The 24,811-nt window shown below is 41.8% G+C and overlaps 1 protein-coding gene across 6 annotated transcripts in view; it reads left to right on the top strand.

Annotated features, from left to right (window-relative positions):
• The window catches only part of MAPK4 (mitogen-activated protein kinase 4), a 229,399-nt gene that overhangs the window by 198,099 nt on the left and 6,489 nt on the right, over positions 1 to 24,811 (top strand). For all 6 annotated transcript variants that reach the window (XM_043978131.1, XM_043978127.1, XM_043978129.1 and 3 more), the window contains 3 exons: positions 7,731 to 7,875; positions 12,230 to 12,391; positions 19,947 to 20,148. In XM_043978131.1, the coding sequence (XP_043834066.1) occupies positions 7,731 to 7,875; positions 12,230 to 12,391; positions 19,947 to 20,148 (509 nt within the window). The remainder of the gene's footprint in view (positions 1 to 7,730; positions 7,876 to 12,229; positions 12,392 to 19,946; positions 20,149 to 24,811) is intronic.

Genomic DNA, 24,811 nt, shown 5'->3' with positions numbered 1-24,811 from the left:
AGGCAGCTCAGTGGATAGAGCACTGGACCTGGCATCAAGAAGACCTGAGTTTAAATCTAGCTTCAGACACTTCCTAGCTGTGTGACACTGGGCAAGTCACTTTACCTCTTATTTCATGACTAAATAGACCCACTGGATCGATGAAGAAGGAAATGACAAACCATTCTAGTATCTTTGCCAGGAAAACCCCAAATAGGGTAACAAAAGGTTGGACATAACTGAAATGAATGGATGACAACAACAAAAAAAAAAGAAACTGTAAATTATCTTCTATGGAAAACAACTGACCTAAAAAACAGGTTAAGGAGCAAGAATTGATCACTTCCTGAAAAATATAACTGGAAAAAGAACCTTGGATGCCAAATTTCAAGAAATCATGGGGGCAGCTAGGTGGCGCAGTGGATAAAGCACTGGCCTTGGATTCAGGAGAACCTGAGTTCAAATCTGACCTCAGACACTTGACACTTACTAGCTGTGTGACCCTGGGCAAGTCACTTAACCCTCATTGCCCCGCAAAAAAGAGAAAAGAAAAAAAAAAAGGAAAAAAGCATGAATGAAAACTGCTTGGACCTATTAGAATCAAAGGACAAATAGAAAATAAAAAGAATCCACAAGTAGTCACTTCCTGAAATGAACCCCCAAAACAAAGTTAATGGCTACTTTCCCAAAGGGAATTAGCATATCCCAATACAGAATGGATTCTACTTTTCAATAAATGTTTGTAATACAGAATCCAAGACTGTCAGAGCTGGGAAGGACCTCAGAAAATATCTATTCCAATACTCTCCCATTTTAGAAGAGAAAACTATAAAAATATTTTTAAAAGAAGAGGAAACTATAAAAATAAATATGATAAAATTATTATTAATAATCATTTATAACAGCAATAACAATGATAGCTTTTATATAGTGCCAACCATGTGCCCACCACTGTGGTAAATATTTTACAAATGTTACTTCATTTGATCTTCACAACAATCCTGTGAAGTAGGTATTATTACTATATTCATTTTACAGGTGAGGAAACCAAGAAAAGCAGAGATTAAGTGACTTGCCCAAGCTCACACAACTTGCAAATGCCTAAGGTCAGATTTGAACTCGGGATTTTCTGACTCCATACCCAATGCTCTATACACTAAATCACCTATGATAATGACTACAAAGTACACATCTAATTCACAACAGCCCTTTAAAATAAGCAATGCAAGTACTACTATTAGCCCATTTTGCAGATGAGGAAACCCAAATTTATAGAAAAGTATTATCCTAATTGTGGTTCCTTAGCATTTAAACTCTTTTTTCTTATCTACTTCCAATTTGACTTAGATTTTGGCTATGATATTCCTAAGTGTTTTCAATTTGGGATTTCTTTTAGAAAGTAACCAGTAGGGGCAGCTAGGTGGCGCAGTGGATAGAGCAAAGGCCCTGGATTCAGGAGGACCTGAGTTCAAATCCAGCCTTAGACACTTAACACTTACTAGCTGTGTAACCCTGGGTAAGTCACTTAACCCCAATTGTCTCACCAAAAAAAAAAAAAGAAAGAAAGTAACCAATGGATTCTTTCTATTTTTCACCTTATCCTCTAGTTCTAATACACCTGTGTAGTCTTCTTGCTGTTGATGTTTGTCTTTTTTTTTTTTAATGATTTGGTTGGTCAGAGAGTCTGATGTTTCTAACATTATCTCTCCTTAACTTGTTCTAAGATCAGCTGTTTTTTTGTACCACATATCTTTAGTTTTTCAGTCTTTTGACATTCATTCTCTGAGTTCCTGCAGGCTTCTCTGCCCATTTTCTTGTGTAGAGCTGGACAAGATGGAAGAAAGTATTAGTTTTTTTTTTTAATGTTTTTTTTTTAAGTGAGGCAATTGGGGTTAAGTGACTTGCCCAGGGTCATACAGCTAGTAAGTGTCAAGTGTCTGAGGTCAGATTTGAACTCAGGTACTCCTGAATCCAGGGCCGGTGCTCTATCCACTGCGCCACCTAGCTGCCCCGAGAGTATTAGTTTTTCATTTTGGTCTTGTCAATTAATAATCATTTATTAACTGCTTACTGTGTGCTAGGTACTGTGCAAAGTGCTGATACAGAGAAAGACCAAAAAAACCCCAAGCCCAAACAGAAACAAAACCAGTCCCTGCTCTTTAAAAGTTCAGTCTAATGGGGAAGATAATGAACAAACAACAATTACACACAGGATACATATGTAGATTTAGATATAGATGCAGATATAGATAAATGCATGTGCATAAACACGTTATAAATTGGAGATCGTCAAAAGAAGAGTCACTCAGATTAAGGGAGATCAGGAAAGGTTTCTTATAGCAGGTGAGATTTTAGCTGACATCTAAAGACAGCCTGGGAAGTCAAGCAGTAGAGATGAGGAGGGGGAGAATTCTAGGCACAGGGGACAACCAGTGAAAATATCCCAAGTAGGGAGATGGGGTGTTGTGTTGGAGGAACAGCAAGGAAGCCAGTTTCATTGGATTATAGAGTCTGGGGGAGTAAAAAAGGTGTAAAAGGTCTGCAAAGATAAAAGGGAATTGGGTTTGATCATTGTTCTGTCTTGCCCCTTTTAGCTTTTTGCTAGGGTCTTTAATGGAAGAGTCTTTTATAACACCATCTTAACCAAACATCTTTTCAACAATCATTTATTAAATACGTACCATGTGCCAGGTTCTGTATTAGCCTCTGGAAATACAAAGACAAAAATAAAACAGTTCCTGCCCACAAGAGGCTTAAATTTTATAAGGGGAAACCACATGCATATTAAAAAGAAAGTATATGCAAAATAAATACACATTAGATGGAGGGAGAGGCACTAACAGCTGGAAAGATCTGGAAAAGAGTGCTAATTCAGAAACTGTATTTTGACAATAGTAATATTTGAGATTTACCCTTCCCTTCCCCCACCATCTTTCAGCAGCTGGATCCAAAGTCTGCTTTTGTCCCCATATACCACATTTCTTTATGGTGTCTACCTTTGTTCTATATACTTCCTCTTCCCCTTTCTCCATCTTCCCAAACATGGATTGCATGTAGTTGGAAAAGAGGGTATTTCCCCATTCAATCGATGACTGATCTTATCAATCAAAAGTTTCTTTTCAGGCAATTTTCTTCCATCCAAGAAAGGAAGAAGAGGGAAGGGTAGGACAATATTATTCTGGCCAATCAGAACTTTTTCAGCCTGGGGAGTTTATGAAACTCAGTGACAAACTGATTTCATTGTATTTACTGTTCTATGGTCCATGTTAATTTAAGTAATAGAAATAACATTGTGTGGGGAGTGACTAACAGAGGAATAAAAGGGGAGGCTGGGCAAATCATGTTCTTATGTCAGCTTCTCTCTTGCATATCTTCGTGGAAATGAGTTTAATTCTGTGCCCTTTGAGTCACAAATAAGAAAGTATAGTGGTTTGTTGTTTAATTTGCTTTGCTTTGGGGCAACTAGGTGGCACAGTGGATAGAGCACCGGTCCTGGAGTTAGGAGGACCTGAGTTCAAACCTGGCCTCAGACACTTGACACTTACTAGCTGTGTGACCCTGAGCAAATCACTTAATCCCAATTGCCTCACACACACACACACAAAAACCACAGTAAAAAATAATTTGCTTTGCTTTGATCTTTCCTCCTGCTGCCTTTATTGACACAGATAAATATTCTACTCTAAGAAGCATCATGGGATTTAGAACCAGAAAGGGTCTCAAAGAACATATAGGCCATCCTTCCCATTTTACAGATTGGAAAACTGAGCCCCAGAGAAAGGGAGTGACTTTCCCAAGATCACACCTAGGGCAGAGTCAACATTCAAACCTGGATCTGCCAACACTGAACTTGCTGTTCTTTCCACTTCTCCCTGGGAGAAGAACTAATGTGCAGCAAAACACAGCTGTTTGGCTTAAGGTTGTCTTGCTGAATCTCTGCAGAGACAAAGAATAAGCTGGATTCTAGGCCACTGCTTGATTCAAGAACTCTTCCAGCCCTGCCTGTAAACTCCTCAGTAGTTCTTTCCCTGAAATGTGGTCAAAGCCCCTGGGAGAGAGGGAGAGGAGTGGGTAGAGAGTGTGGACCAAATAATACTGTGCCTACCATCTATTACCCCCAACATGTATTTACAGATCATGGCAAATTTAAAGGATATCTTGAGGAGAGAGGCATTATATTTCAAAAGGGCAACCTGAGGCTATATGTCCCAGGAAATAAAGGATTGGAGGCTCATAGATTCCAACTCCTTCATTTTACAGTTAGGGAAATTGAAGCTCAAAATTGGGAAGTGACTTGCCCAAGGCCCCACAAGTAGCAAAACTAAAATTTAAACTCAGGTCCTATAATTCCAAATCCATTGTTCTGTCTATTTCAAGCAGCTGCCTTCAATTTAATTGAGGGAGAGAGGGAAGAAGGAAGGAAGGAAGGAAGGAAGGAAGGAAGGAAGGAAGGAAGGAAGGAAGGAAGGAAGGAAGGAAGGAAGGAAGGAAGGAAGGAAGGAAGGAAGGAAGGAAGGAAGGAAGGAAGGAAGGAAGGAAGGAACCCATTTATTCCAGAGAGAATTCTCCCAAAGCACTCTGAATTCTGTAATAAAAGGCTACTCCCTCCATCAAAAATAATATAGCTTTTACCAGTTTTCCTTTAAATTCATTCTGTGTAACTGATCCTCTCTTTCCTAAGTCAGTCTTTGCTAACTTGTTTCTCAATCACATTTTACAACCCCCTATCCTTTGCTAGTCATTGACTAAAAGACTCCATAAATTTACCTGAATTTTGTCAAATACGAAAGACCTAGGAGTCTCAATGAATGGAATCTTCAGAAGAGAAACCATGCCCAACTGTTCCAGGCTCCCTATTCAGGCCTAAAGCTCCTTCTCTGCCAGGAATGACGTCAAGACAGGACTGGATGAAGAAGCATAATAATGGGAGAGAGCTTCCCAGCCCCCTCCTCCCCCCACCCTTTCCCTCATTTCATTTTCAGTCACTAGGGATGTTTGGGTCATCTGCTGAGGTAAGCAGCTTTGTGGTCCTCTCAGAACAGTGCCCATGCCCGGTATACTTGGAGCTTGCCTCTGCCTGTCCTCTCATGCCCTACATTCAGACAATGCCCAGTTTGTATCCCCTGTTTATGCTTGACGGATGAGCCAGGGCCCTGGCGCCACCAGCTTGGGAGCCGTGCTGGCCTAGGGAGCCCCCTGTTCAGGTTGGGGGTGAGAAAGGACCACTCTCTTCCCCCCAAACATCTGAATGCATTGGATCCTTAAGTAAGATGCTCCTCTAATCCAGATGAAGCTGGAGTTCCCGTTACACTACAGACTCAGGCAGATGGGTGGCTGGAGGGTGATCTCTTGAGCCCCTGTATCTATAGCCTTCCTAACAGTTTGGGATGTCTTCCCCTGAGCTAGTATTTTAAAGATTTATTTAATCTGGAAAAATGCAAGAGAAAGGGCCAGATTTGCTCCCCAATATTACTGGCATGTTTGTGTTTATATGGTTCCCTCACACATTTCCTGGGCTGTGTGTTATACTGTGGCTATCTGAAACCAGATGTTCTCCTGGGTCAAATTTGGCACATTATTCATACACAATCCAACTGAATTTGACCTAAGTATTAATAATGTCTTGGATTTGCTTAGTGTTTTATGCTTTTTAAAAAGCATTTTCACAGCCTTTGTCTTATTAGGCTGTCACCATCCGTGTAATTTGATTATGAAAACAAAGTAAAAACTTCCCTAAGATGATTTGCTCTCCAAATAAGGCATACTAGCCCACCTCTAGTCTAATTCAGCAATGTTCCTATTTAGAGGGAATGTCTAAAAGGGTTATTATTATGCATTAAAATTAATGAATTTAGAAATATAATAGTCATGTTTATTGGTTTAATATTGGGTTTCTAATAAAACTTTTTTTAGAAAATGGTTGTTAAACATCATTTGGAAGGTTCCGAGTCCCACCCCAAAGTCTATGGCTTTGGACAAGTCCTTAGATTCTTTCCTTCTTCCCCATTTATCCTATCAACCTTCCCTTTAGAGGAAGATACATCTCTGATTATTTCCAAAGGCAACCTGTCGCTTTGATCTGACCCTTCATGGGACCCCATGGGATCATCCCTCTCTCTTCCACATCTTCACTGTCTCCCTCTTCATTGCCTAAGGCCTTTCTTCCTTCAAAAACGTACCAGCCTCACTTCCTTTGAAAAAAAGAATCCTGTGGCCCTGCCTTCGGCTTGTACTGTTTAATCTCCTCATTTTCACCACCAAAATTCTCAAAATTAATTAACTTAAATGTCTATTGTTGTTATTAATGTTTATGTTAGGTTTCTAATAAAATGGTGTTTGTTTTTTAGTGATGATTGCTGAGCATTATTTGAAAAGGCCCCAGCTTCTACCTTCTGGTCTGTGGCTTTGGACAAGTTCATAGATTCATCATCTCTCTCCCATTTATCTTGTCATAGACTAATAAGCCCACTGGTTCCATTTCTAGTATACCTATTCCTCCTTCAAGCTCTTGCAATCCAGCCTTACCACTTTGCTGAAACTGTTTTATGGGATCCCTAATGAGGGAAATGTGGCTTAGCAAAAAGAGAATTGTGGTTAGAGAGACCCAGGTTTAAATCCCAGTTCTTCTCATTATTGCCTGTGTGACCCTGGATAAGTTACTCCACTCCACGGGTTCCAGGTTCCTCTTCTATAAAATGACAATAATAATGATTCTTGCACTAGCAGTCTTGTGAAGATGTTGTGAGGCTCAAATGAGATTATCTGGGTAGAATGTTTGATCAATTTCATATAAATGTCAGGTATCAGTTTCAGATATTGTCCCTGCCCTCAAAGAGCTTATGTGCATACATTTAAATAAATAATTGTACCAGAGCATCAATGATAAGGATCATAATGGGGGTATAAAGTACTTTGGGAGTTCAGAGGTAGGAGAGATCACTTTTGACTGAGAATCAAGAAAAAATTCAGAGGTGGTTTTGAATTAGACATTAAAGAATTATGTATTCATTTATTCATTTAACAAACATTTTTAAGAACTTGTTCTGTAAAGATACCCTTGGATAGGACTTAGCTTCTGCCTCCCTAGAGTTTATCCTAGCAGGAAGGTCAACCACAAACACTGATAACTACATTACATAATAAGATGTATTTGTTGTTCTTATTGATGAGTCATTTTCAGTCACGTCCAAATCTTTATGACCCCATTTGGGGTTTTCTTGGTGAGGATACTGGAGTAGTTTGCCATTTCCTTCTCCAGTTCATTTGACAAAGGAGAAACTGAGGTAAACAGGTTTAAGTAAGTTGTCCAGGATCACACAGATGAGTCTTCCTGGTTCCAAGTTCTAGTGCATCACCTAGATGCCCAAAAAGTATTTAGAGAGGGGCAAAACAAAGTGTTATATGAAGTCTCAAGAGGAAGGTTCTAACCAATAGAGACAATTAGGGAAGGCTTTATGAGGGAGGTGGTATTTGAAATGGTCTCTAAAGAGTGGATAGAAATTCAACAGGTAAAGATGATAGGGTGGGCATGGAGACATGAGTCAAGTCCCAGAAGTGAGAGTACAGGACATGCCTGGATGCCAGTCCAGTTTAACTTGATTACAGAGTGCTTGGAGGGAAGTGCAAGGCAGCTAGGAACAAGTTCTTCCTATTTCAATCCCATGTCTACTCTGTGAGACTGGACCATTAGGAATTTGGGAAGAAGTATGACTTAATTGTTGGTCTGGTGTCTTTGCCTTTTTCTCTTCTAGGGTTACCTTTCGGAAGGGCTGGTCACAAAATGGTATCGATCTCCACGCTTGCTCCTCTCTCCCAACAACTACACTAAAGCCATCGACATGTGGGCAGCTGGCTGCATCTTGGCTGAAATGCTCACAGGGAAGATGCTGTTTGCTGGTGGGTTCCTGCCTTTCCTTTGTTCCTTTCCTTACAATGTTTCATCTTCTAAAATGGGATAGCTGAATGGAAATTGGGGTTTATGCCACCCTCATTTGACTTATCTGTGGCTGAAGTCTGGCTATCCAGAACAAACTCAGATTGGCTGAGACCAGTAAATCAGTAACAATTAATAATGCTCATTTATATCATGTCTCTACCCCAAGTTTATTAAATATGTCTTTCTAGAAAAGAGCAACTACTTACTAGCTTTGTGACCCTGGGCAAGTCACTTAACCCTCATTGCCCTGCAAAAAAAAAATAAAAAGAAAGAAAGAAAGAAAAAGAAAAAAAGAGCAACTGATAGGCTTATGCGCCTATTAACATGCAGCTCATTCAGCTGATGGGGGCTAATGGGTGGTATGCTGTCTACCTACTCTCTTGGCCAAGGTTACTTTAAAAGGCCAGACTATCCCCTACAAGAGTGTATAGTCTACTGAAGAGACAAGAAATGTAAATAGGAAAATGAAAAAGAATAAAAGGGAGATAGCCTAGTGGAAAGAGCACTGGCTCTAGAGTCAGGAGATTTCACTTGGAATCCTACCTCTGATGCTTATTTCATGTGTGACCCTGGGAGGGTGACTCTCTGGGCCCCATTACCTCATATCTAAAGTGAGACATTTGAAGGTCCCTTCTAGCTCTAAAATCCCATTACTGTAGTTGGCGTGTTCTAGGTGCCATGAGAAGTACATGATAAAGATGTTATTAGAGTTTAGAGGAAGGAGAGATCAGTGGCAGCAGGAAAAACTTTGTGGAGGGAGGACAAACTGGAACTTGAAAGATCAGTTGAAATTATGGGAAGAAAGGAGGAAACATTCTGGGCCAATAAAACAAAGACTGGAAAGAGAATGCCCAAAAATACATTAAGGGAGTCAGTGAAATAGAATTCTCAGAGGGGAGTAAGTGGTGAAAGGGGCTGTCTCTGGACAATTGTCCTTCAAGACCCCAACTGTGACCTTTTGTCTTCCACTTAAATTGGTCCAAAGTCAGTTAATGATGGGAAAGATGTTTGTGAAACCCAGGGCCTCCCAGCACCAGTCTGACTTCAGGAAGGCTGACCAGCTCTCACCATGGGAAATGGCCCCACTTGGTGACAGAGTGGAGGCCCTCAGGGATGGATGGCAGAGATAAGTTTGTTTGCACAGGATCCAATCCATCTCTGGGATATCCAGCAGCATGGCATACCAGAGCTGCTTTCTGGGCTCGGGTACACTGATGAAGCCCAGCATGGTGAGCAGTGAAGGTCAAACGATACCTTGTCTTACTGTTTGGGAAACACAGCCTCTTTGTGAGTGGCCTGTGAAAGCTCTGTGGGGGGACCTTGGCTCAAGGAGAGCCCACTTCTACTCACTTATTTACTTTCCTACCTGTTGGAAAACAAAGTTTACATTTGTATAGAAGAGAACGCAAGGACCAAAGGAATATGTTAAGGGCCTTGGTGAGGAGGGGGAGTGGGCCATGTCAGAGTTGGATCAGGACTATCGTCCTGGACAAAACAATAAACCCTTATTGTCATAGAACTATTTTCATATACATTCATGTACATACTGTAGCACTTCTACATACATTTTCAACCTGTGAAGTAGATAAGTCAAGGATTCTGATCCCCAGTTAACAGGTGAGGAAATAAATGTTCAAGGTTAAGTGACTTGCACAAGGTTACACAGCTCATCTTAGACTTCCTCAGATGTTTTAACTTAAGCAGTTTTTGTATACATCAAAACCTGAGTTCTAAATGGAACGAAAACTTGTTCATTCAGACTTAAATGAAGCACACACTACATAAAGGGTTCTAAGTGGAACTAGTTTTAAGTAATTTTTCAGATTTATTATTGAACTTGTTATGTCCAAATAGGATGCACTGCTGATTTCCATTTATATGCTTGATAGCATTGGCATTCCCACAATCAGATTCTCATTCTTCTCATAACCTTTGTCATGTTTCCTAAGCTTTTTATGCATTTAATTTAACTTTTTTAAAGTAACTTGATGATAGAAATTTAATTCAAGTTACTTTCCAATTTTCCTAACTTTGAAATAAACACCTAGTTTGTTTTCATCATGGAGTTAACCAAGACTGCAATAATAATAAAATGTTGGGACTAGAAAAGATTTTTCAGGATCATCTAAGGAACAGAACCATAGCTGCCTAAAATCTCAGAGTTTAGAAGGATCTTAGAGCTCACTATAGGCCAAATCCTAGCTGAAGTCCTTTATTTTCTGGGGGGGTTCGGGGGTTTTTTGTTGTTGTTGTTGTTGTTGTTGTTTGCAGGGCAATGAGGGTTAAGTGACTTGCCCAGAGTCACACAGCTAAGGGTCAAGTGTCTGAGGCTAGATTTGAACTCAGGTACTCCTGAATCCAGGGCTGGTGTTTTATCTACTGTGCCATCTAGCTGCCCCCGAAGTCCTTTATTTTCTGAATAAAGAAGTTGAGGCTTACAAAGGTTTAGGGTCAGAGCTGGGACTGGAGGCAATTGACTGTCAGACAAAGTCTCCTTCCACTTGAGCAGGAGATTCAGATAAAACCTAGGGTTTTTTTATATACTTAGAGGTCTGCTAGGGGAGCCAAAGGGGCCTGGGGTATGGCTCACTGAGTCAATATACCTATGAGGCCCCCATATCTGTGGTCACCAATACTTCCTTCTAGAAGCATCAGGTCTCTTACCAGGGTGTCACTCACAGAGACCTTTGAGTGCCTTAATGAGGTCCCTACCCTCTAAGGAGCTCTTCCTCCTCAATCCTCTGATTCTTACTAATTCTATGTAGCTTATTTCCCATATCTGTAGATGGGGAAAAGTGGGCCACTGCTAGAAGGAGGTACAGATGGGGAGCCACTTGTCTTCCTTTTTTTAAAAGATCCTAAATTCTGCTGGCTTTTGATCTAGTCTCACCTAGAAGAACTGTGCCTATAGTAAGCCATCCACTCTCATTTTTCAAAATGACACAGTATCCAAAAGGATTCTAGTATAATATAAGACCTTACATGGTCAGGTGCTAGATTGGGTTGGTGTGTGCTATGGTTGTTGTCCTTTGTGTTTTAAAAGGACCAAAATGTATAGTGTCCAACTGTGACTGATCAGACCAAGGCTCAACCACAAGTCGGGCACATATAGTTCATACGAACATTTAGAGTGCAAACATCTCTAAATTTGTGCTTCTCAGTTGGTGCACACTGTGGCAGTTCAGTGAAGGAAGGGAAAGTTGAGATTGGACTAAGCCACAAAGGGTTCATGGAGGAAATGCTCTCAACTACAGAGAAGTGAGGAGGCTCTTCCAGGTAGGAAGAACAGAACTAGCAAAGGTGGGAAATTTGGAATAGGAAGAAGACTACCTGGACTGGCACCTGCATTTCCCAAGGATAAGATAAGATAATCTGAGATAAGATAAAATGAGATGAGATAAATTACAATAAGATGAGATAAGATGATGAGGGATTGTGCCTCTCTGTGTTTGCATTTTTTCTGCTCCTGACCACCTGTCCTGCAGATTTGATCTCTCTTGTCACCAAACCCCTCTCCTAGGGAACAGTGAAGCATTCATTCCAAGGCAATATCTGTGTGACACCAAACATTTGGATAATAAATGTTTCTTAAAACTGATGTTAGTTCAGTTGGCTGAAGTGCATCTTAATCACTGAATGCACTCTCTCCTGATTTTTTTTTCACTCCAGAGAAGAGTTTCTCACATAAAAATCACCTAATTGGACCATGAAATGTCAGGGTCAAATTTGGTCTTATAGTTAGCACCTTCCCCCTCTTGACACTAAGAACACCGAGAGGAGAGTCGTATGTGACTAAACACTTGGAAAGTCAAGCTGGGGCTCTTGTAACACTATCTTTGGCTGAGCCAAAGTTGGGGCTGTAACTTAGAATAATAGGATCATAGATTTAAAGCTAGAAGGGACCTAAGCCATTTAGTCAGAATCTCTCACTTTATACCTAAGACTCAGAGCTTAAGTGACTCTCTAAGGTCGTGAAGGTGGAAGTGGCAGAGTCTAGATTTGAACCCAACATCCTCTAACTCAAAATCTAGCATTGTCTCCACTGTGCCAAGCATAGAATGGGGATTAAAGGGAGCTTTAGGGGGATAAGCTGGTCCGCCTCCTTTATTTGATAAGACACAGAGATTCAGAGAGGAAACATGATTTGCCCAAGATGACACAGCTAGCTGGGAGCAGAGCAAGAATTAGAACACAAGTCTCCTGACTTCCGAGGTATCTCCACTGTACCAAGCTACCATTCCCAGGGATCCCAGGACTTTGTTGTTGGTATGGCTTCTTTGGCAGTTGTAAGTCCTCTGATGTTTCCTTCCTTAGGGGGTCATGAGTTGGAACAGATGCAGCTTATCCTGGAGACGATTCCCGTAATCCGGGAGGAAGACAAAGATGAGCTGCTCAGAGTGATGCCCTCCTTCATCAACAGCACCTGGGAAGTGAAAAAGCCACTGAGAAAGCTGCTCCCAGAAGTCAACAGTGAAGGTAGCTGAGCTTTATGAGAGACTTTCTTCTCTCTGGGAGGTCTGGGTAACTTGTCCCTCCTAAATGACCATGTAGAAGCATTTGTCCTACCACAGGGCAGCTCTCACATCCAAGACTCTTCCCTTACTAGGTTAGCCCCTCCAACTACTTCCAGTTTTCAAAACTGGTTTAATGACCTATCTCAGAGGTTACCCATCTATGAGCCTCTGACTGGCTCCAGAGATATTCTATGGTAACTTCAGAAGCAGAGCACCCCAAATGCAGCCAGAAGCAAGACCTGATGTTCTTCTGATGGTGAGTAAAGAGAGAAAATCACTATAAAAGTAGACATGGGAATTCAAGAAAATATATTTGTGTAAAAGCAAACAGCTTTATGCACCTTAATAGCTCCTTGGGACATCATTGCATTATGACTCAGTACAGTACAGGTTGTGTTGGATGTTAATGGATAATAATGAATCTTAATAACAATGAGCTGAAGTGTTGGAGAAAGGGTATAATTATGTCCAATGTCCCATTTGAAAGACTAGAGAAGTATGTAAGGATTTGGGGACATTTTTCATACAAAATACTTTTGTTTTCTTTTTAAGATAAATTTTATTTTTAAAAATAAGATGAGGGGGTAGCTAGGTGGTGCAGTGGATAAAGCACTGGCCCTGGATTCAGGAGGACCTGAGTTCAAATCCGGCCTCAGACACTTGACACTTACTAGCTGTGTGACCCTGGGCAAGTCACTTAACCCTCATTGCCCAGAGCAATAAATAGATAGATAGATAGATAGATAGATAGATAGATAGATAGATAGATAGATAGATAGATAGATAGATAGATAGATAAATGGATGAATGAATAAATAAAATGAGGATCCCAGTTTTATCATACTTTTTGATACCACTGTCCCTTTCTAATGACCACACACACACACACACACACACACACACACACACACACACGTGCGTGCATGCACAGAAATTCAGATAAGCAGAGTGAATCAGTATGAATTGACAATGCATGCTTCATTCCTCACCTATGGGCTATCATCTCTTTACCTTGGCATGAGTTCTCTGAAATTACAATTAGTTCCTAATCAGAGGTTTTCTGTGTTTCAGTGTTGTTTTCCTTTACATTATTATGGTGGTTGTTTAGTTGTTCCCTTGGTCCTGTCTTTATATTGTGAGCCTGGTGCACACTCAAGTTTACCGGTTCATATAAGTCTTCCCAAGAGAAACAATTGTTTAGGAATGTTTTAATTGGCACTTCATTTAGCTGGTAAATTCCCTGGTGTATTCAATGAGGTATGATATGTTTAGCATTTAGTTTTCTCACATAATCATTTTTGACATAACCTTTCCTCTATTCCCCAAGGTAGGCTTTCAAGCAGCTCAGGCCCCAACAGTCCCTTAGCTTATATTCAGTACCATGGCCAGGGCCTCACCAATGGGAAGTCAATGGACTTGATTTTGAGACCCACCTCTGCCACATGCCACCAGGGTGATCTTAGGTCATTCCATCTCTTTGACATTCATCTATAAAATGAAGCAATTGCACCAAATGACCTGCTTGAACATTTTAAGATCCCTCCCTCTTGTCTCCTGGGACAAGTTCTTCCAGAAGCCATGATCTAAAACTAAAAAAACTCTTTGTTCATCATTCCAGTTAGGGAACTCACTGGTGGGTCTTAAATATTTTTCTACCTCAGATTTCCTGTTCCTCAAATGAAATCTATGTGAGTCATAGCTAATGAGGATGCCAGGTAAAGACACTTATCTTCCATAGTGCCATAGCTCCACCTTTGTATTTATTTTATCGCCCTGTAAAGAAACAGAGCAAGAAATATCAGTATAGGATAAAGAACTCTTTTTGCTGTGTGTTTTTCCAATATAGGGAGAGAGTTGTTGATACCTAAAACCCATAGGGATGCTGCAGCTCCCTTAGACCCTGAAGGTCTGAGAGTGCTCAAGGCAATACCAGGAAAATAGGTGTTAATGCCAGGAAGATTGCAGCCATCACCATCATCTTCATTATCCTCATAGAAGTAGAGTGAATGGACCTGGCTCCCAGCCTGGCACTTTAGTTTACCTTCTGTATGACCAAGAGCAAGTCACTTAATCCCTCTGAAGTCTTTTTTTATATACAAAATGACAACAACAAACAATAAGAGCAACCTGACTTCACCGAGTGATTATGAGGAAAGTGCTGTGCAAACCTTAAAGTAATCAATAAATGCAAATTATTTGTGCATTACCATCATTGCACACACATTGAGTAGTTTTGTTTAAAACATTGTGTTAGAAAGTAGAGAGACAGGCCCTACTTGTATAATATAGTGTCTGCCCTCAGGCTAGTTGGGAAGACAGGGCATGCACATGAAAAGATGAATAATTAAAGGAGATGGCACAGGCTAGCTAAAGCCCAAGTGAGTGATAGGTCATTTGTGCTGGAGGAGGCCAATGAGGTGGCCACAATGGTTAGAGCACTGAGACTTGAGTCAGGAAAACCTGAGTTCAATCCAAGTTCAAACACTTACTGGCCATTCGATCCTGGGCAAGTTATTTAACCTCCATCTGCCTCACTTTCCTCAACTGTAAAATGGGGGTAGTAGCACCCACCTCTCAGGATTATTGTAAGGATCAAATGAAATAATAATTGTAAAGTGCTTAGCACATAGTAGGTGCTTAATAAATCCTTCCTTCTTTCCTTTATTCCTTCCTTCATTCCTTCTTCTTTCCAATGACTGAAGAAAGATTGGGGAAGACTTCCCAAAAGAGGTAGTACCTTGTAAGATAGGCAGGATTTGCATACAGGTAATTTAACTCTCTGATCTTACTGATCTTCAAAAAAAGAGATAACAGGGGGTAGCTAGGTAGCACAGTGGATAAAGCACGAGCCCTGGATTCAGGAGGACCTGAGTTCAAATGTGACCTCAGAGACTTGACACTTGCTAGTTGTGTGACCCTGGGTAAGTCACTTAACCCTCATTGCCCCACCAAAAAAAAAGATTAGAAAAACAAACCAAAAAAGGAGAGAACAATGATCACACTCACACTACTTTCTCCTAGGGCTTCTGTAAGGAAAACATTTTTTCCAACATTAAAGCACTAAGTAAAGACAAATTGGGGCAGCTAGTTAGTACAGTGGATAAAGCACTGGGCCTGGAGTCAGAAAGACCTGAGTTCAAATCCAGCCTCAGACATTTACTAGCTTTGTGACCCTGGGCAAGTCACTTAACCCTGTTTGCCTCAAGTTCCCCATCTATAAAATGAGCTGCAAAAGGAAATGGCAAACCACTCCAGTATCTCTGCCAAGAAAACCCCAAATGGGGTCACAGAAAGTCAGACGTGACTGAACAACAACAAAGGTGCATTATTATTGTTTTCATTACTATTAGAAGAGGTCCTTTGTGCATGGGTTGCCACCTGTTGTTAATCTGCCTTAGCTGGCAGATGTTTATTAAAGCTAACTGGGCTCACACCTCATATTCCCCGAAATAGCTGTGCTGCCTCTAGTGAAAATCCCCTGCCTGCCTCAGGGTTTGAAAAATGACCCCAATCTGCTTCAATGCCTTGGGATAAAGGGGCATTAAGAAAATTAAACTGGAGCATGTCCACAGCAGTGAGGAGGTCTGGAAACCATGGCAAATGAGGGCTGACTGAAGGAACAAGGGGTGCTTGCTGTGGAAAAGAGAGCTGGGGGGAGGGAGGGCAGAGCCAGAGCTTTGGAGCATTTGAAGGCTCTCATGTGGAAGAGGACAGAGGGTTGTTCTCTGCATTCCCAGAGGAAGAGCTGGGAGCTGTAACGATTGGAATAACGCCACCTGCTGGATACTTACTGTAGAGGAGTTCTGCCCATGAAGGGAAGGTCTTTGAGGGCAAGACCAGGAGTCAGGAAGTGACGCGGGCTAGTGGGAGGAGGAAGGAAGAGACTGGCGCTCAGTCTCGCGCTCTTTCCTGGGGACGCTGGCGGAGAAGGGAGCTAAAAATGTGCTCTCCCTTTAATAGAAATCTAGGCCTTTCTCTCTCTCTTTACCAAATTCTTATTCTCCTTAATAAATGCTTAAAAGTCTAACTCTTGCTAAAGCTTATAATTTATTGGCGACCACTCATTGGATATTTTAGACAGTTTAGCTAGAATTTTAGCCCTTAACAGAGCAGAGGGTGGAAATGAAAGGCAGAAGAGTTGGGGCTCAAGAGAAGGAAGAATTTCCAACATTTAGGGCTGTTCAGTTGGCTTCCCTTGAATTCAAGTAGAGGCCCCCGACCAGCTGTCACAGAAGGGTGTGGAGACAGTATTCCAGCATGGGGTAGGAGTTGGGCTAGAGGTCATCTAAAGGCCTGTCCAGCTCTGGGCTTCTGTTGTTGTCATTGTCATTGTCACCATTGTTGTCATTGTTGTTGCTAACGACAACCATAGTGCTTTACATTAGTGTTACCTTTTGATTTTGTAAATAACTGTAAGTTTATAATCCCGTTTCCTACAGATGTAAGGATAATTTGAGATAGGTTTGGGGTTTTTTTTTTTTTGGACTGGACATCAGAATAGGGAACCCCCCATAAGGAAACACCTTTTAATAAGGAAAATTTCCAACTTCTCTATTGTCTTTTTAAAAATAATAATAATAAACGTTTTTATTTAATGTTTTGAGTTCCAAATTCTATCCCTCCTTCCCTCCCCAAGGAGGTAAGCAATTAGATATAGGTTCTACATGTGGGATTATGTAAAACATTCTTTGTAGTCTTTTGGGGGGTCGGGGCAATGAGGGTTAAGTGACTTGCCCAAGGTCACACAGCTAGTAATTGTCAAGTGTCTGAGGCTGGATTTGAACTCAGGTCCTCCTGAATCCAGGGCTGGTGCTTTATCTAGTGTGCCACCTAGCTGCCCCTCTCTGTAGTCTTTTAACAGAGTTACCTGGATATCCAAAAAGAAAATTTCATTTTATCTGTACAGAATTAGGTGGTGCAGTGGGTAGAGTGTCCCAGCCCTGGAGTCAGGACCTGAGCTCAAATCTGGTCTCAAACACCTACTAGCTGTGTGATCCTGGACATATGATTTAACTCTGTTTGCCTCAGTTTCCTCATCTGTAAGATGAACTACAGAAGGAAATGGCAAACCACTCCACTATTCTTGCCAAGAAAACCCCAAATGGGGTCACAAAGAGTCAGACATGACTGAAAAACAATTCAACAACTACAAAAAGAATTAGATGATGTAGGCATTATTATCCCCATTTGGCAGATGAAGAGATTAAAGGTCCACTGAAGATAAGAACTTTGCCCAAGGTCATAGTGTATAAGAGGCAGAACTGGGCCAGGAGCCTCCATCCTCTCCCTCCCATTCCAGGGCACTCATACTGTACCCATCTCAATATTTTGTACTGTGTGACCTTGCCAGGTCTTCTCATCTTTTTAAGCCTCAGTTCCCTTTTCTGAAAAATAGAGATGCTAATTCCTGTCCTGTGTACCTCCAGGGGCTGTTGTGAGAGTCAAATGAGATAATGGATGTAGAATACTTTCTAGTTCTATGGAAATGTCAGGTGTTGTCATTGTAACCCTGGGACTGGGAGGTGCCTGGTTTGTGGTGAGGATATTGCCTCATAAGGACTTCTGCCTGCACTCCTTTCTGAAGCACCGCTACATGTCCTTCAGTCCCAGAGTCTTGGGTTACAGAATGGTACTGAAGCCTCAGGAGAAGGCCAGCAACTTTCAGAATTCATTGATTCCCTGAATCATTGATGAATGGCCACAGCAAAGTGATCCAGGACAGCAGTGAGCTGAGACACCCCTTCTCAGCTTTGCCACCTGCTCAGAGATTCCTTAGAGGGCAGACAAACCTGAGATTGGGTGTAGGTTCATTCCTGCCCTTCCTCTAGAGAGGTAACATGATTAGCCACATGATGCTTTAAGTGGTCTTCAGAAAGAGGTGAACTGGGAAGTAATGAGTACAGAGACATTATTTCCTCTTCAACACAATCTGGAGGAGGGGAGGGGAGGGGAGGGGAGGGGAGGGGAGGGGAGGGGAGGGGAGGGGAGAGGGGAGGAGAGGAGAGGGGAGGAGAGGGGAGGGGAGGAGAGAGGAGAGAAGAGGAGAGGAGAGGAGAGGAGAGGGGGGAGAGGGAGGGAGGGGAAGGGAGGAGAGGAGAGGAAGGGAAGAATAAGGGGAACTAGTAGGCTGACCTACCCTTGGTAAAAGTGTGAAGTGGGCAGATTTTGTCCTAAGCTTCTTTTCCTTCTTAGTGCATCACTTATCCCAGATGCTCACTCAGTGTCCTCCAACCGACCCCTGGATATCCAAAGGTTTTCACTGAAAGAATACACCCAGGCCTACACTCCCTGAAGAAATACCTCATGCTAAGACCTTTTTCCTCTTCACTCCCCACTTCCACCCCTTCAAAACTTACTCTTCCTGTTCCAGTTCCCTCAGATCTTTGCTTTGTGCTTTTCAACATCTGCTGACAAACCCTGAAATGTGTTAATGGCTGGTAGCCTAATGTGTCACACATCTCAGGAGAATTTTCATTTTTAATAGAGATTTCCTAAAGACAAAATGCTATAACCAAAGAGAATTGGTGCAAATTTCTAGTGGTGGAGTTTCAGGCACCTTGGCAGACTATTGGAAAAACGCTTTGGGTGGAGGCAGGAAGACCAAGGAAGTGAGGCCCAGATTCAAGGCAGAAAGAATTGTAGAATGTTAGTCAAAAAAGGACTTTAGAGATCATCTGGTCCAAACACCTCATTTTACAGATAAGGAAACTGTTGTCCCTGACATCAGTGTCAGCCCTAGACAAAATGGTGAAATAGCAAAGTCTATCCCAACCTCACTCCTGCACTTACCCACCTGCACATAGGACCTGGGGAAAGTGAGGTATCACAATGGATGGAGCACAGGAAGTCAGGAAGACCTAATTTCAAATCCAGCCTCAGACAATGACTAGCCATGTGATCCTAGGCAAGTCACTTAACCTCCCCCAGCCTCAGTTTCCTCATCTGCAAAATGGGGACAATAATAACACTTAACCTCACTGGGCTGTTCTGAAGATCAAATGAGATAATTATAAAGTGCTTAGCACAGTGCTAAGAACTTCTTAAGTGGCATATGAGGGCTAGCTATCATAAGTATGCCCATAAACTTGGCAGCTTAGTAGGGAGGGGGACTGAGTTGTCCATGGTCACAAATGACAAATGACAAAGCCAAATGACCCCTGTCTTCTGATTACCAGCGTGGTCATCTTTTCACTAGACAGAATTTGAAGGAGAAACAAGGGAAAAAATAATAATAATTTGGAGGTAGGGAGGAAAATGGAGCTTCAGAAGTGCTGACTTAATCCAATGTTTCTTAACCTTTTGCAGCCCCTCTATCTAGTATCTGTCTGTCCATTCCCCACCCCTACCATTTCCAGGCAAAGTTTGTCCTTAGTGGGGACTTGCTCCAAATTCATTCGTATCAACCACTTCTCCTATGGTAAAGTCCCATAGGCCCTATATGTACACAATCTTCTTTACTGAGCCTTGTAGAGAGCAATCAATGACTTCTGTATCCTGCTCTGCTTTGCTTCCCACAGCTGTTGACTTCCTGGAGAAGATCCTGACCTTCAACCCCATGGACCGATTAACAGCGGAGATGGGCCTGCAGCACCCCTACATGAGCCCATACTCCTGCCCAGAGGATGAGCCTACCTCCCAGCAGCCCTTCCGAATTGAGGATGAAATTGATGACATCTTGCTGATGGCGGCCAACCAGAGCCAGCTCTCCACCTGGGACAGGTGCAGTATTGTCGTCTTCCAATACTGTTATCAAGAGCCACTGCTGCGCCTAATTCTACACTCCCCTTCTGCCCATCCACCTTACCTTCCCAAACTAAGTTCAGGACACTGGAGACCTTCCTTTTCATTGGTCACACATTCCAATAGCCTTTGGAAGATGACCTTTCAGCTGCGCCCATGTACATCTCCTCCCCTACCCTCAGCCAAGCTCATCTTCTCTACCTTCCTTAACGACCCTCACAATCAGGTGAATAAATTCCATGGTTCTTCCTGCCCTCTCAGTGTGTGATTCTTTGCTATGAGTAAGTAGGCAGAGGTAACCTTTCTCAAGGCTGAACTAGGCAGCCACAACCTACTTTCATTACTGTCTTCTCCATCTGACTTCCTGTGATGGGATGAATGGACTATCCAACAACATTCAGCCAATATTTCTAGAGCATCTAGAGTGAAAAGAGTCCTGGACTAGGAGGCAGAGGCCCCAGGTTCTACTCTGTCACTCACTAGCTGGGTGACTTTGGGAGAATTGATTAACTTCTCTGAGATTGAATGATGATCATACTACTTGCCCTGCCTACCTCACAGGGTTGTTATGAGGATCAAATGAGGTAATAGATGTGAAAGCACTTTGAAAACCATGCAAACACAACACAAATGCAAGCTATTATTTTTAAGGCAGTGTGCTGGGCACTTGGAGTCTATAAAGAGGGATGCAACGTTCCCCTTCCTCACTTATGAAGTCTACAATCTAGCAGATAACAATGCAAAGGAGTGGTATCAGAAATCAATCACCAACAATTCTTTCCTGAACACCTCTTACATTCAGTTTTAGGCATTCTGGGGGGCATGGATAAGAATAAGACACAGCCCTTGCCCTCACATAGTTGCCTATGTAGTGAATGTCATGAGGTTGTATGCAGGGGTATGCTGGAGTCACCTGGGTCTGACTCAAAGCCAGTTGTTAAATTTTTAGTGTGAACATTTTGTTAAGTTGTTTTTCAGTTGTGCCCTAATTTGGGGTTTTCTTGGGAAACATACTGGAATGGTTTGCCATTTCCTTCTCCAGCTCATTTTACAGATAAGGAAACTGAGACAAACAGGATTAAGTGACTTGCCCAGGGTCACACAGATAGTAAGTATCTGAGGAGAGATTTGTACTCATGAAGATGAGTCTTTAAGGTTCCAAGCCCAGTGCTCTATCCAATTCAATGCCTAGCTGCCCCCAGTTACATGAGCATTTAGATCCTCAGAAATTGGGAAATGCTAGAAAACTGGGATTTGATTTATTCTCTTGTTGATTGTCTAAACTTAAGAAAGCAAGTAATGCAGATTAAATGTAAAAGTGTGCCATGTGCAACTGACTTCTAAACATTTCCTGGCATGCTTTTGGTTACACGTGACAAGTACTACGTGAGCTGTGCAATTGACAAGTGTTAGGAGGAGAGCACGGTGAGCTGGGGTGGGGGGGGGGGGTGTTCAGGAAAGACTTCCCAGAAAAGGCCAGGCTTGAGCACGGTCTGGGTTTTGAAACCTACATGGGATGGAACTGGGAGAGAGAAGGTGGAGGCTTTTCTGGGGAGGAACAATCTGAACAAAGCCACCTGATCTCCGAGGCAGGCCTATCTCTCTGGTTTTGTATGTCAGAGGGGCATGGGTGGTTGCACATGGCTTGAAGTCAAGAGGCCTGAATTCAAGCCTGGCTCAGATGCCTGCTAATTGGCATGAACCTGAACAAGTCATCTAATCTTCTGAGTCCCAGAGGCTCATAGGGATAAAAAAGCATTACCTTCCTTGCAGGGCTCTTGTAAGAAAAGTGTTTTGTAAACCCTAAAGCACTGTACAAACAGGAGCTAATTTGAATTTGCAGCTCTACTAAGTGTAGGGAAGTCCTTTGCTTCTGATCACATGCAGTTTTCCACTTTTGAGAGCATAACCTCAGGAGATGCCTGTATTAGGAGCCACAGGACCTAGGGATTAGCTTGGCTAAGTGCTACCTGTAAGGGAACTGACGTAGGAACTAACAGAATGTATCAACGATTAACTTAATGAGCTAGACCACCATGCTCACGTCCCCAAGGCTGCCAGTTAAATCTGCCAATGATCTCTTATAACATGACTAATGCAGAAATAGGATTAATGCTATTATGTGTGTGTGTGTGTGTGTGTATAACCTATATCAGATTACCTGCTGTCTAGGGGAGGGGGGAGAGAGGGGAGGGAGGGAGAAAAATCTGAAATTGGAAAGCTTGTATAAACAAAAGTTGAGAACTATCTTTACATGTAACGGGGAAAAAAATAAAATACTTTATTAATTAAAAAAAAATCTGCTGATGAGCCAGTCAGCTAAGTTCTGTTCAGTGGCCACAAATAACACCCCAACTCCAGCCAATCACAATACAAATTCATACCATTGGTCCCAAGGGAAACTTGATGAGAGAGGGCAGGTGGTTCAGGTCAGATGCATCCCCACTCTTAAAGGAGCCTCAGTAAGTAATGAACTCCCCAAGATAGAGTACTGCTATTATAGATTTTAATAAATGGGCTTCATTTTTTTCAGTATGGTTGGACTAGAGTGTTTTTGAGGATCCTTCCAGTGCAAAGATTTTAGTATTCTCAGAATTGCCCTCTGACCTGATTTCAGGCTAAGTCTGTTCTTGACAGTAGGTAATAAGAAAGAATGAAGCTGTTACTCATTCAAAGGACTGACTTTACCCACAAATATAACATAGTAAATTCTTAGTGATCTGAGGACTATTACACAGGGTCTCCTTTTGAGAGAGGGAAGGAGAACACACCTTTGGTACTTTTCTCTAAAATTGATGACAGCTAGCAAAAAGCAAGATGAGTGCCTGCGAACAGAGATCACTGCAATGAGATAAGAAGAAACTTTAAAAATATGAGATGTCATATTTTACCTGGTAAAAAAAATCGTTCCATGGAACAACCCTGCTGATTATAATAAATATAGCTTTAGTAAGTATGAACTATTAATGTGAATTTTTCCAAAATCATTCAGGGCTACTCAAGACTCATATAAATTTGGAGGTTTGGCTCCCTAGTGGTTGGGAAAGAAAGGTGAAAATGGGTCTATTCACTCCCATGTTTGGTTGCCATGATGTAGTTCAGCTGCTTGTTCATAGCTCAGCTCAGAAAGAAAGATTCTGTAGCTTGTCTTTGTGGATTTTTTATACAACTACTGATGGCTTTGTTCACGTTATTGTTTTTCAGCTTTTCATCCTAAGTTTTAGATGTCAGGGACATTTGATCCACATGAGAGGAGTCAGTTTGGTAAAGGATACAACACACACACATATCCCCAAGTCTGTAAGCAAAAGACCCAAATTCTGGATCTGACTCTCTGACACTAACTTGCTGAGTAACCTTGAGCAAATTATTTAATCTCTTTTTTGGCCTCAGTTTAATATCTGTCTTCTCTACCCCCATGGTGAAAGCATAAAGGATATCTTGATCATAATAATGCTTTGATCTCTTCAAAAACCAGGCGCTCCTTAAACTTAGTCATCTATTGTTTTTCCTCAATTGCTTGTAAGCCAAAAACAGCAGGGGAGGTTGCCAATGACCAGGATCAAATAGGTACAAAATATAAAAGGATGCAAAGTTCGTCTTTGGCACCTCCCATGGCCTACATCATAATTTGCTTGCTTAAGAGCTACCTAGTACCCTCATGCTCCTCTCTTCATGCTCAAATCCCTCTCCTGCAGCATCCTTCTCTCCTTTTCCCAAGCAGGTCCTCTCTTGAAGGATCCATTGGTAAAATAGAACATCTTCCTCCCCACTCTCCTGATGAAAACTGCTATGCTAGTTAGCCCAACACATCTCCTTCAGATTATCTGATTCACACTAAAAGCATGCATGATTAATTGAGAGAATGCTGTGTGATGTCAATTCCTAGACCTGGAATTCAGAGACCCAGTTCTGATATTAACTGTGTGACCATGGACATCAAGTCCCTGGGTCTTAGTTTCTTTATATATAAGACAGGGCCAATAAATCTTGCACTATCTACCTCACAGGGTTGTTGTGAAGATCAAATTATATAATGAATGTAAAATTGCCTTGCAAATGTTGCAATGCTGTATCAGTATAAACGACAAATACCCTTTAACCAGTGTGGTATAGTGGAATGAACTCTGGGGTCAGAGGACCTGGGTTCAAATTCTGCCTCTGTTGCCCTCATCCTATTAGACTTTGGCCAGGTCACAGTCTTCTTGGATATCAGTTTTCTCATCTGTAAAATGAAGGAGTTAGACCATATGATCTTTGCAATCCTTGTCTATAAGATATTAATCTATGAGACTTTAACCCTTTCTCTTGAGTAGTTTTGGTGTTAATCAAAGCCTGCTCATTCCAGTTCATTTCCCTAACAGTCCAATGTGGGGAAAAAGAGATTTTTGGGCAAAGAAACTTTCCTTAGGCCCCCCCCGGCTACTTTAGACTCCCCAAAAATGCATACACAGGCATGTGCGCTTGTGCGTGAGCACACACACACACATCAGAATAACAGGAGACAACCACTTGGCACTCATGAGTTGTCAACTCCTCCCTACTCTGGAGAAATCTCATCACTTATGACAGTGGTGTTTCTAGGGTTGAGCAAACTTGAGTCTCAAGATGCATGTGTGATTTTTTTCCCCTTAGTCATTCT

Source organism: Dromiciops gliroides, chromosome 1 (genome assembly GCF_019393635.1).
Source record: "Dromiciops gliroides isolate mDroGli1 chromosome 1, mDroGli1.pri, whole genome shotgun sequence".
Taxonomy (NCBI): Eukaryota; Metazoa; Chordata; class Mammalia; order Microbiotheria; family Microbiotheriidae; genus Dromiciops; species Dromiciops gliroides.
This window is presented reverse-complemented; position numbering and strand designations above follow the sequence as displayed.